The sequence below is a fragment of the Mytilus edulis genome, chromosome 11, assembly GCF_963676685.1.
Source record: "Mytilus edulis chromosome 11, xbMytEdul2.2, whole genome shotgun sequence".
In the NCBI taxonomy this organism is placed as follows: Eukaryota; Metazoa; Mollusca; class Bivalvia; order Mytilida; family Mytilidae; genus Mytilus; species Mytilus edulis.
The window spans coordinates 26,234,566-26,248,854 of NC_092354.1; the positions used below are offsets into that span (position 1 = coordinate 26,234,566).

General features: G+C 33.7%; 1 protein-coding gene across 1 annotated transcript; it reads left to right on the forward strand.

The window, feature by feature from the left end:
* The first annotated feature begins 218 nt into the window (after positions 1-218).
* LOC139494118 (uncharacterized) lies at positions 219-7,617 on the forward strand. Its single transcript, XM_071282292.1, has 3 exons — positions 219-679; positions 1,177-6,835; positions 7,333-7,617. Exon 2 carries the CDS (start codon positions 1,997-1,999, stop codon positions 4,748-4,750), a length of 2,754 nt encoding a protein of 917 aa, XP_071138393.1. The 5' UTR covers positions 219-679; positions 1,177-1,996; the 3' UTR covers positions 4,751-6,835; positions 7,333-7,617.
* The last annotated feature ends 6,672 nt before the right edge of the window (positions 7,618-14,289 follow it).

Below are 14,289 nucleotides of genomic sequence, written 5' to 3' on the forward strand. Positions count from 1 at the left end.
AAGTGTTGTGAAGAAGAAAGGAACTATGATAACTGTTTCTGATAATAACGAAAAGTACACGAAACGCAATGCTTCGTTTTTCAAGAAAACAAGTCACAATGCAAAATTTTAAGATCAAATGGACAAAGAAGAACTCGATATCTCTATTCAATCAAAGGAGTATGATAAAGCTAAGACTCCGGCTCAAGATCGTTAAACACGTATTCGCAAACCTGTCACGATCCAGATGAATTTTATAGAGTAATTCACATATTTATTCAGTCAAACTTGTATATAGATAATGATTTCGAAATTGTCGTAATGATCAGAGAATTGCACTTGCAGTCTTTGCGCAGGACGCCTTTTTTCACAGTTTATTTTATACATAGTTTTAACATACGCTTTTATGTATATATGTACGTTTGGCCTAAGTTTGGTTCACCTGTGTTTAAACGCACACTGATTAGGCTTAGCCTATTTACACACCTGTTGACTATTTTTTAAATAGTGGTCAATCGAGTTCTTCGGACAGGTTTGGCTATTTTTAAACAGTGGTCAGATGAGTTCTTTGGACACGTTGTAATTTTATTTCTGCTTGGGATTTTCGTGTGGAAGGATGCCACACTCGTTAGAGCATTTTCATATTGATAGCTAAATTTAACCTACAATGGTTCTACTGTATTAGTGCATCAATTCCGAGGTAAGTGTTTTATTCTTACATATATTTATACTTTTCTGTGTCTCACTTTTGTTTATCAAATTTCCGAAACTTTCAGACTTCTGCAGACAATTTTCCATTATGTAAATTGTCCAATTTATAATGTTTTGTAAACGGATTTAAAGATATGAAAACCATGTTTTATATTCAGATATTTGCGGTTTTACTAGTGAACAAGAACAAGATTGTTAATTACGGGTACAAATTGAATGTACGTGATATTTATGTGTACAAGGTTCCGAATTTCCTTATGTACGTGAAACTATCATGCAAATTATGATATTTATTACAGTATGACACATTTTGCTACATATAAAATGTATGTGCGTATTTATCTACGTAAATTAATAGAATATATATGTTCATTTTATGAACGTGAGATTATAGAGTTCATGTTTATGTTGCATGAACGTGCAAGTAAAATGCATATCTAAATTGATAATCGTACTAAAGAGTTTGTACAATTATATTATTGCTAGGTTCCAGCCTGCACCAGAGTGATACAATGCTGCGGTGTTAAGGAGTGGTCATATGGATTGAACGCATTCATACATAATTCATCAAACAACATATCTACATATTATAGTGGAACTGTCGTGCACGATACCATAACCGTCATAACGATACAAAGGGAAGTAATCTGGATATACAAACTACTGAAGCTGTTGAACTATTTATTTGAACTTTAATGTTTAGAATAATTTGATGTATATTTTCTTCTTAATTGTTTTTTTTTTTTGTTTGTTTATTAAATAATTTATTTATTCTAATCGTTGATTCTTTAGTCAATATTGTAAAATAGCACTGAAAGACTTATCCATCCGTCCGTCCGTGACAATTGGTGTCAGAAGTGGGATAAGTCTGAAGTGTTTTTCTTATACATTTTGAAGTTAAATTTATATTTTCTATAGAAGAATTTGTTAATTTTATTTTATATACTTTGAATATACATTTATAACGTGTAGTAAAGCTTACTATTGTATTTTTCAGAAACTGTAATGTCAACAGAATCCTGATAGTTTGGAACCTCAGAATTTGTAAAATTTCTATACTACATTGCCTCGGTGTTGTTGCACGCTGCAAGTACAAACAGTAGATTTAATGTAGGTATTGTTATTTAGAGTAAATTTAGACTAAGGCTATTGTTTATTTTGTGTTGCGATTGACACTTGTGGACCAGGCTATGGTCAACTGTGATACTAAAGCGTAGTGTTACGAGATATAGATATGTGATATATTTAGCATTGTCCTTGGTCTAGTTTATTGTTACATAGCAAGTCATATTAGCAGGAATCAATCATGGAGAGTCTAAAAGAGTTACGACAGTATGGTGAGTCATTGGGGTTAGCCAATGAAGATTTAATTAGGTTCATTGAGTCACAACAGGCGAAACAACGCGATGATAGACGTTTTGAAAGAGAGAAGGAAGAATGGGAAGTTGAAAAGGTAAGATTAGAACATGAATTGGAATTGAAAAGGCTAGATAATACTCGTTTATTTGAAACTGAAAAACACAGGGAAGAAAAAGGTAATGTTAACCCCTCAAAGGTACCTAAACTACCTCCTTTTGAGGAAGGTACTGATGATATGGATGCATATTTGCGTCGTTATGAAAGGTATGCTATATCGCAAAAATGGGACAAATCAATATGGGCTACTCATTTGAGTGCACTTCTTAAAGGTAATGCATTAAATGTGTACGCTTTGCTACCATCAGATCAAGCATTAGATTATGATCCTCTTAAGACATGTTTGTTGAAGAGGTATAACATGACTGAAGATGGTTTTAAGCAGAAGTTTAGATCTTGTCGTCCAGAGTTTGGTGAAACGTTTCAACAGTTTTCTGTTCGTTTGGGTAGTTATTTTAGTAGGTGGATTGATATGTCTAATGTTTTGAAGACGTTTGATGGACTTTATGATCTTATGTTAAGAGATCAGTTTTTACACATATGTAATAACGAGGTAATGTTATTTCTGAAAGAGAGAGTACCGAAGTCCATAGATGATATGACTCGGTATGCTGATCAATTTAAGGAGGCAAGGCGAGTAAATATAGTATCACTTACAAATCAGACTCAAACACTTACAAATCAGACTCAAAAAGGTAAGCCACATCCGTCTCAAAAACCCAACAATGCACGGAACCAAGAACCGCCCAAGCAAAGTGACAGAGATAGAAATAGACATACAGGAGGTTATGGTGGTGGAAACAGATTTGATAGAAAGTGCTTTAAGTGCAACAAATCAGATCACTTGATATCGAACTGTCCATTATTAAAAAACAAAGTTGGTAATGTACAGAATAGTGGTTCACGGGTAAAGGAAACTCCTATTTGCGGTAATGTTATTACTCTAACTGATAGCATTATTACTACACAGGTTAGTAGTCTTACAATACCTGAACAGTGTGAAAAGAAACCAATCAAAATGCCTGTAGCTAAAGGTAAGTTAGGTAACCGTGTTGTGACAGTACTTCGCGATACAGGATGTAATGGAGTCGTTATAAAGAAAAGTCTTGTAAGTATAGATTGTTTTCTAGATGATTATCAGACATGCGTATTAGCTGATGGATCGAGTGTTAAAGTACCTATAGCTATAATTACTATAGACAGTCCTTATTATCAAAGTGAAGTAAAAGCATGGTGTATGGAACAACCATTGTATGATGTTATTATAGGAAACATAGATGGTGCTAGGGAGCCTTATGATCCCGATATATCTCCGTCGGCAAATGTAGTAACTCGACAGCAAGCGAAGAATAGAGATAATTCATATCCGAAATTAAAAGTTCCAGGAAGTATTAAGGATGTTAGTCTAGAGGACATTGAGAATGAACAGCAGTCTGATGCAAGTTTGTCGAAGCTTAGACAGTATGTTGCTGAAGGCAGAAACTTTGAGAAGACCAATGGTACAAAAGTAAATTACATAGTGAAGAAGAAACTTGTGTATAGAGAATTTATGTCACCAAAAGTAGAAAATGGTAAGTTATTCCGTCAGTTGGTCGTTCCTGAAGTTTATAGAAGCGATGTCATGAAATTAGCACACGAGTCATTAATGGCTGGACATATGGCTACACGACGTACAGTATATCGTGTATTATCAGAGTTTTACTGGCCAGGAGTTGAATCCGATGTCAAGCGGTATTGCCAGTCCTGTGATATTTGCCAACGCACTGTACCAAAAGGTAAGCAAGTTAGAGCCCCTTTGGGTAAAACCCCTATCATAGATGTACCTTTTCGCAGAGTAGCTGTAGATATAGTTGGACCTTTAGTACCAGTAACTGATAAAGGAAATCGTTATATACTAACTCTTGTTGATTACGCTACAAGGTATCCAGAAGGAGTAGCGTTAACATCTATCGAGACAGAAAGGGTAGCGGAAGCATTGATTGATATATTTTGTAGGGTAGGTTTTCCAAGAGAGATGTTGACAGATATGGGCGCACAATTTACTTCCAATTTAATGTCTGAGGTGAGTAGACTGATTTCTCTTCGGCAGCTTACTACTTCACCGTATCATCCTATGTGTAACGGACTCGTTGAAAGGTTTAATGGTACGATGAAGATGATGTTGAAGCGACTATGTGCAGAGCGTCCGCGAGATTGGGATAAGTATTTAGGACCAGCATTATTTGCCTACAGAGAAGTACCTCAGGAGAGTGTTTTATTTTCCCCATTTGAATTGGTATATGGTTGGCCAGTCAGAGGTCCAATGACAATTCTTAAAGAGGTGTGGACTAGAGAAATTACTGATCCTGAAGTGAGGTCCACATACGAGTATGTTATCAATTTACGAGAAAGATTGGAATCGACTTGTGAATTGGTTAAACAAAACTTAGAGAAAGCTTCACGTAAACAGTCACGTATATATAACAGAAAGTCACGTTCAAGAAAGATGAAGGTAGGTCAAAAAGTATTGGTGCTACTACCTACTAAAGCAAATAAGTTGCTGATGCATTGGAAAGGACCATTCTCTATAGTAGAAAAGATAAGTGATCTTGATTACAGAATTGATATGAGAGGTAAATTAAAATGTTTCATGTCAACATGTTGAAACTGTATGTTGAACGTGAGCAAACTAACGTGTGCGTTAGTGCACCAGATCACAAGGTAAGTTTTGTTGCTACAGTATCAGTTATAGATCTCGAAAATGAAGATACAGACGATGTAGACAATTACGGAAGTGAGTTAATCGAAACGCCTGTTGCAGTTGCTAAGGAGACATTACGAGATGTTCATATCAACGAAGCTTTAAAAGCAAATGAAACAGTTAAGGTACAGTGTTTACTAGATAAGTTCTCACACGTGTTAACAGATATTCCAGGTAGGACAAATGTACTACAGCACGATATCAAGTTGACTTCTGATGATCCTGTTCGATTTAAACCTTATCCCATACCATATGCTATGCTAGACACGGTAAATAAGGAAGTCGATAAGATGATAGAAATGGATATCAATGAGCGATCAGATAGTCCTTATTCAAGTCCATTTGTGATTGTGAAGAAGAAAGATCAGAGTAATCGGTTTTGTATAGATTTCAGAGGTTTAAATAGTATTACAATTTTCGATGCAGAAACGATGGGTAATATAGAAGAGATGTTTTCAAAGTTGTCTGGTTATCAGTTTATATCTAAAATTGATTTAACCAAGGGATATTGGCAAATTAGTCTTGTGGATGCTGCAAAACCCAAAACAGTATTCCAAACACCTAGAGGATTGTTCCAATTCAAGGTTCTGCCATTTGGCCTGGTCAATAGTAGTGCGACTTTTGTACGTTGTATGAGAAAAGTTTTAGAAGGGTTGGAAAACGTTGATAACTTTGTTGACGATATTATAGTGTACACACGTTCTTTCAATCACCATATGGAGGTTTTGGATAGTGTATTTGAGAGGTTGGCATCTGCTAATTTGTCAGCAAGACCCTCAAAGTGTTATATAGCGTATAGCAGTCTTGAAGTTTTAGGTCACATTGTTGGAACAGATCGTCTTTCACCAAATCCAGATAAGATTGAGGTAATCAAAAATGCTCATAGGCCTACAACCAAGAAACAAGTCAGAAGCTTCATTGGCATGGCTGAATTTTACAGAAAGTTTGTTCCCAATTTCTCAGATATAGCTATTCCACTTACTGATCCGACGAAAAAGGGACAACCAAATCAGGTACGTTGGGAAGCTAATCATTAAAAAGCATTTTCGAGTTTGAAGAATGCATTAGTAAAAGCTCCTGTTTTAAAGTTGCCGAACTTTTCTCAGGTATTTATCCTTCAAACTGATGCTTCTGATAACGGAGTAGGCGCTATACTGCTACAGGATGAAGGTAATACTAGATTGCCTGTATCGTACGCTAGTAAAAAACTGAAAGCTAGTGAACGAAATTACTCCACTATCGAGAAAGAATGCCTAGCCATTGTATGGGCAATCAACAAAATTCAAAGGTATTTATATGGTAAACAGTTTATATTGGAGACAGACCATCAACCTTTGATATATTTGCAAAAGTCTAAAATTGCAAATGCTCGATTGATGAGATGGTCACTCTTGTTACAGCCGTATAGGTTCAGGATTGTTGCCATCAAAGGAAAGGACAACGTTGGAGCAGATTTTTTGAGTCGTATATAGGATCGTGGAGATAAATGAAAGTAAGAATACTTTCTTAAATTGGGGAGGTGATGTCACGATCCAGATGAATTTTATAGAGTAATTCACATATTTATTCAGTCAAACTTGTATATAGATAATGATTTCGAAATTGTCGTAATGATCAGAGAATTGCACTTGCAGTCTTTGCGCAGGACGCCTTTTTTCACAGTTTATTTTATACATAGTTTTAACATACGCTTTTATGTATATATGTACGTTTGGCCTAAGTTTGGTTCACCTGTGTTTAAACGCACACTGATTAGGCTTAGCCTATTTACACACCTGTTGACTATTTTTTAAATAGTGGTCAATCGAGTTCTTCGGACAGGTTTGGCTATTTTTAAACAGTGGTCAGATGAGTTCTTTGGACACGTTGTAATTTTATTTCTGCTTGGGATTTTCGTGTGGAAGGATGCCACACTCGTTAGAGCATTTTCATATTGATAGCTAAATTTAACCTACAATGGTTCTACTGTATTAGTGCATCAATTCCGAGGTAAGTGTTTTATTCTTACATATATTTATACTTTTCTGTGTCTCACTTTTGTTTATCAAATTTCCGAAACTTTCAGACTTCTGCAGACAATTTTCCATTATGTAAATTGTCCAATTTATAATGTTTTGTAAACGGATTTAAAGATATGAAAACCATGTTTTATATTCAGATATTTGCGGTTTTACTAGTGAACAAGAACAAGATTGTTAATTACGGGTACAAATTGAATGTACGTGATATTTATGTGTACAAGGTTCCGAATTTCCTTATGTACGTGAAACTATCATGCAAATTATGATATTTATTACAGTACGACACATTTTGCTACATATAAAATGTATGTGCGTATTTATCTACGTAAATTAATAGAATATATATGTTCATTTGATGAACGTGAGATTATAGAGTTCATGTTTATGTTGCATGAACGTGCAAGTAAAATGCATATCTAAATTGATAATCGTACTAAAGAGTTTGTACAATTATATTATTGCTAGGTTCCAGCCTGCACCAGAGTGATACAATGCTGCGGTGGTAAGGAGTGGTCATATGGATTGAACGCATTCATACATAATTCATCAAACAACATATCTACATATTATAGTGGAACTGTCGTGCACGATACCATAACCGTCATAACGATACAAAGGGAAGTAATCTGGATATACAAACTACTGAAGCTGTTGAACTATTTATTTGAACTTTAATGTTTAGAATAATTTGATGTATATTTTCTTCTTAATTGTTTTTTTTTTTGTTTGTTTATTAAATAATTTATTTATTCTAATCGTTGATTCTTTAGTCAATATTGTAAAATAGCACTGAAAGACTTATCCATCCGTCCGTCCGTGACAAAACCACCATCCTATCTTCAAGATTATGAATGTAAAGTGAGGGGCATAATAATCCCCTAAAATATTATTTCGTTTAGAATAACGTTATTTAAAAAATTATGATGGGGCATAATAATTCCCTTATCAGTGTATATGTTACCTTTTCTTTTAGTTTAGCAAAAAGTTAGTTGTAGTTGTGCAAATATTGATTAGAATTATATGAGAGAACAAAACCCGTCCTACATGTTAAATAAAAACTACAGAAAATATCTATATACAAATATACATTTGATTTTTGAACTATATTTGACAATGAACTATTAAGAAACTACAAGTACATTATTGATAGATAATCAGAACATTTCAATCCGTCCGATATACATATTTGCTTACATGAACACTAGACACGTTGTTTTGTTAGTGAATCATTTGTTGAAAGGGAAATATATAAGCACATTCATTCAATCTTTTCCAGTTCATTCATTCATATATTCATGTCCAATGAAGATAGTCACATTTTTATCAAGTGAGCAATTTAATTAATAATTTAAATGATGTTAGAAAACAACTATAAGAAACTTAGTGAGTTTATATATTTTACAGAGGCATAATTTAGATATCTGTAAAACTTCTTATTGTAGGATCATAAAAGCACCAGGGGAAAAAAAACAGAATATTTAAATTCAGTTTCCAATATTTTTAAGGATCACTGTATTTGTCAAAGATGAAGCGTGATACGTTTTATAAATATACATTAGTGTGTTTTTTCTGTTCTCTTCGTTGTAATCAAGGATTTACTTTATATATAGTCTTACTATATAAATCCTTGTTGTAATCATAGATTGAATTGTATTCAAATAATGACAATAATTGTAATTATTTTATAATCATTTGCACCAAATTTAACTTGTAATTATTCTGCCTGTAATGGGCGTCTTTAATTGACAATAAAATATACTTCATTTGATTTATATTCATTGATTCAACACTGTGAGTAAATTGTCTGTCAATCACTCTTCTGTTTCATTTTAGATAATAATAATCTAGTCAAAGAAAAGATTCCTATTTTTGATTTTAAGAATTCACACATTTTTACATACTAGTATTCAAAATCCAGTAAGTTTCTCAACCCCTCGATAATTAGTGCCTTGCAAGCAAGAGTATTAAATTATTGTTGTCGTTCTACAACATACAAAATCGTATTTATCGATTGTTTTATCCTTAATAATAGCATCACGTGGTAATCTTTCCCTGTCGTTCTGCAATCCTGGTTTAAAGCAAATAAATGTAACAACCTCTGTTACTGTACTTTTCATGAATTTGCCGACCGTGCAAGGGCTGTATAGCCAGTCAAGGTCGTTAAAAACTTCCATTTGTTTGTTGAATTTCATATTTTAAACACCAGGTACAAGAAGTGTCAATTAATTTTTGTCAATTACACAGGTATTGGAAAATATTTTTGTTGTTTCATGTTGTAAAGCACAGGGTATGTGGTTTCCCGTCATACTTTGAACCACACATTATTTATCTATTATTATTACATTTACTGTTGAGTCTGTTGTTTGTTATATCAACTTTACATGACTATGCATGTATGTATGTCTTCATACTTTGAACGACAAAATTATTTTTATGTCTACATGTGCGAATTTTACAACAGCAATGAAAACCTTCTATCCTTTACGGGTAGACTTTATATAGATAAATTAAGTGGTATAAGAAAAGCAAAATGAGTATATTAAATTTGATGTATGCTTTTTTGTGCTTCTTCGTTACATTTGTTGTTTTTATAGTGATGCAAGTATGTATGCCTTCATACTTTGAACGACAAAATTATTTTTATGTCTACCTGTACGAATTTCAAACGCGCATTTTTACACCAGCAATGAAAACCTTCTTTTCTTTACGGGTAGACTTTATATACATAAATTAAGTGGTACGAGAAAAGCAAAATGAGTATGTTAAATTTGATATATGCCTTTTTGAGATTCTTCAGTACATTTGTTGTTTTTATAGTGATATTAAGATGTTAACACACTATTGACTGCTGTACCCCTACTCTTTGAGTATGTTTGTTTTGTTCATACATCGTTGACAATGTAATGGAATTTGATGCGACTGTCATACAAGTGAGAGGTTTAGCTAGCTATAAAACCAGGTTCAATCCACCATTTTCTACATTAGAAAATGCCTGTACCAAGTCAGGAATATGACAGTTGTTATCCATTCGTTTAATGTGTTTGGACTTTTGATTTTGGACTTTCCTTTTTGAATTTTCCTCGGAGTTCGGATTTTTGTTTTTTTACTTTTTAATAGGTACATTGTACATGTGTATGTTTGTTCTCCTCTATTTAATTCACATTCGTTTTCTTCTAAATATAAATTTGAATAGAGGATTTCAGGTATTCCATATTCCAGCTACTTTATGAGAAATTCCCTACTCTACAATAAAGTTATGCCATATATTGTAGTTCCATAATTAATGGTATGACAGTTCTTATCTTCTAAATTTACATCAGTACCTGATATTCTGGCAAAATCAGGTAGCATAACTATTTAAGCGGCGTGTCTCCACCATAAGATTCGATTATCGATGTCTGCCTTCTGTTGGGTAATTGCATCTGATGCAACACAAGATTAATGAGTATGTTGTAAGCATTTGGTGGCTCAATTTCTGTACAATATTAACATTGCTAAATTATAGCGTTTGTAGAATATATACAATGAAATAGAAAATGTCAGGCATTAACAGTAGACATGACGGTGGCTGTGACGCCATAAACAAAATAAGAATACGATTTGTTTATTATAGTGACGTTGTGTATATATACAGTATAAATCTACTATTTATCGATACAATGTTTGTACATCCAGCCCATTGGACCTATAAGTTACTTAAAAAATATAAATCTTTAATATAAGGACTAACAGCAATACGGCTCCATAAGGAGTCACCACGTGATGGAGTTTAACCAATCACAACGTCATGATAAAATAACTACAATTCGATACGAAATATAATATATTTATTTATATAATTTAATTTTGGATGTAACGCGTCTTCTGATTGGCTGACGTAGTTTTATTTATTAGCCCATAGGCATCATTTAGTTATTTCTAAATGAAGTCTTAAGCTTAATATGAATACCACCTAGTAGATTTGCTATATTTACGATAACCCCTTACTAGTATGGTGATTTTATATCTGTTTTTACCATTGTCAGTCAGTCTTCACTGTGATCTGTCTCTACCATTGTCAGTCAGTCTTCACTGATCTGTCTCTACCATTGTCAGTCAGTCTTGAAGATGGTCTGTCTCTACCATTGTCAGTCAGTCTTCACTGTGATCTGTCTCTACCATTGTCAGTCAGTCTTTACTGTGATCTGTCTCTACCATTGTCAGTCAGTCTTGACCATGATCTGTCTCTACTTTTGTCAGTCAGTCTTCACTGATCTGTCTCGTCTAGATCCTGCTATGTCTCCTTCGACATTATCTTTTGACCATGATTTTGTACGAGGTTTTGCTGGTCTATTTATAACTGGCACTTTCTTAGGTGGCTGTTGCATAGAGCTACATCTAAAACAATAAATATTAAGCCATTGTTGAAGGTTATATTATATCATACTAGTAGCATATTCACAGATTGGTTCAATGAAATTAAAGACTTCGTTAAGACCAACTCATAGATAATTTTTTGGAAAGTTTGCTATAGCTTGCTATTGCTACTTTCCATAGCCATCGGCCTCAAACTTATGGTGACAGATTATCGCCATTTATTCTGATCCGAGATAATTTAGTACTAGTACTAGTGTTTGAATTCTAATTCTTGGAAGGTTCTTTTAAAATTTTGAGTAACTTCTCATTTGTGACAGCTTTAATAAAAAAGAATTGAATGTTCACCGACGATTCAGATGAATTTAACTTCATTTTGAAAATGAGTATCTCCAAACTACATCGCGGATCTGCCATACGCTGAAGAGAAAATCAGAAGAAATCTACGCCAGATTGCGTCAGTTTCATTCATGAAAATTTCATGAATGAACATTTTACGCCCTACTTTTACCTGTTTACTATGTAGGTACGTAAACGTGGTAAAAGCCCGAGAGTATCGAAAAAATCGGGAATGAGGTGCAAGCCGTCGGATAATTGACAAGTGATAATGGTTTGTTGTAACAAAACACAGGTGATAGAATATAAAATACTCGATAATTATATGTCTAATGTCTAATGTCTCAGTAATTGACGAGTACAGGTAAATACGGTACCGGCTTTCATAAATTGGATATTTTTAAAATGCATTGTTTTTGTCTAAACATCGATCGAAATGTTTTGATGCCAAAATGGCAAAAATCATTTGAAAACTTTCAATTCCGTTATTTATCAAATACATTCCAATGTGGATATAAGGGCCTTCACTCGTTCAGCATGCTCAAGTGGATCAAACTGACAGCAGAAAAACATTGACCCAACGTCAATTCTTCTTCAGTCTTCTTCCAATAATTTACATCATACCACCTCTGGTGTATTATCACAAATTCGTATAATATAGCATCCATATTAAAAGCAACCAGCCTACGGTCAGCATCTACTTCTTGAATAACATAGCTCAGGGTATGAAGACAAGTGCTGTAGAAATGATTAAGGTTCATGAAATTATGATGATGTGTACCCTTTGGCTTAAATGGCTGCATTTCACCTCAAAATTTATATAGATTACAGACAAACATGTGCATAGCATGCCCTATTTAAATAGAAATTTAATTGCTTTGTCATACAAACATAGAGGCAATGATTACCATAACATATCAAACGAATGGCTTACAACAAAAAAATTATGAATCTAGCGTATATAAACCTTTTATTCATGTGGTCATTATGCTCCCACCGTATTGAGTTTTATCCTTGTTCTTCTGTAAGTATATACATTCTTCCCTTACTTATAAGTACCTCCGTATATATCCCAAAATCGTTTCTGTTCTCTTACTTTAGTTTGCCTGAACCAAATTGTATGAAACTGATACGCAATGCTTATAACCACAAGTCAAGTTTGAATTTTTGTTGCGTAACTTGTACCATTCTAGCGTTTAATGCTACTTTACAAAAAGAAAAGTTGCTGGAAATGTTCTGTTCTCTAAGTATAGTTTGTCTTAACCAAATGTTATGAAACTTATACACAATTCTCATTACCACAAACACTGATCTAGTTTGAATTTGTGGATTTATTTTTACTGCTCTAGGGTTGTGCTTTGTTACAAATGAAACCAGATGCTCTGCAGGGCACAGCTTTATACGACCGCAGAAGTCGAACCCTGAACAGTTGGGACAAGTTCAAGCTTGATACAGCTCTGAATTTGGATTGCGATCAAATTGTTGACATAACATATTGGTTTCTGACACAAAACAAATGTCAAGATCTTACAATTTTATTGCACAATACTGTATAATTAGAATGAATACACAATGTTTATTAACCCATAATTCAGATCAAGTAAAAATTTTGGTAGTGTCACATTTACAGTTCATGAGTTTATAACGTTAATGCTAGCGAGGGCATCATTTGAGTCCCATGGACATGTTCCCTATTTTTGATAAAAGCCTTTAATATAAATTCACTTTCTTTACAGTTGTATTGATTTAAGTTACTGTAACTGTCTTATTTATAAGTAAGGATGCAGTATTTTTTGCAAAGAACCAATGCTATCCAAAAGAGTTCAAATAATGAAAATGTATTAATAACTATAGGCCACAATGAAGGTCGTCAATAATGAGAAATGTTTGTACCATATACATGTAGAAAGCTTTAACAGGCCCCCACAGAAACATGTGGAACAATTTAAACAAACAAAAAACTTACGTGTTAACTTAATTTACTTTAAACAAATATGAAGGCCCTTGAAGTTGACATGGCATGGGTACTTAAAGAAATTAACAGAGCTTTCTGCATGTATATTTCATTATTTTAGATCTACAGTCATGACAGATTAAGGTTGCAATCATGAGAAAAATATCAATTTTTTTTATGATAAACATAAAAAAAGTGATTTTTTATGATTACTGAGGAGACAATGGTTTAGTTTAAAACATCAAAGCTGTGATGAAATATATATTTAAAATAATACACGTCTATAACCTTTTTGGAATAATACACAGCTAAAGTTGCAAACTTTCCAGAGGTGCTATCCAGCACTTTGATTTTTAATAACAACGGCTTGACTAATCATATAAAGACAAATTATTGTACAGAAAACACCACATAGAAAAGTAAAGACTAAGCAACTGGAACCCCACCAAAATCTTCGGGTGATCTAAGGTGCTCCACATATATTTATAAGGATATAATGTACTTTAATGGCTAAGCAACAGTAATTAATTGGTGATGAAATTTGATTAAAATGAATATTTTTGGTTATGTCTTTTTATTTAGATGATCACCAGTACTGTATTAGGTTTATTGATATATTATTTGAAACAATATATGTAACAACATGAATCCCCAAGGGTGACTGGGGTATAGAAATATGGTCACTTGGTCTTCTCCCGACCGGCAGTAAAACTTGCCGAAGTGTGGCGTCCGTTTGGCTGTGCGGGATGTATCAAGTTCGCAGTCACGTCCGGTCAGAA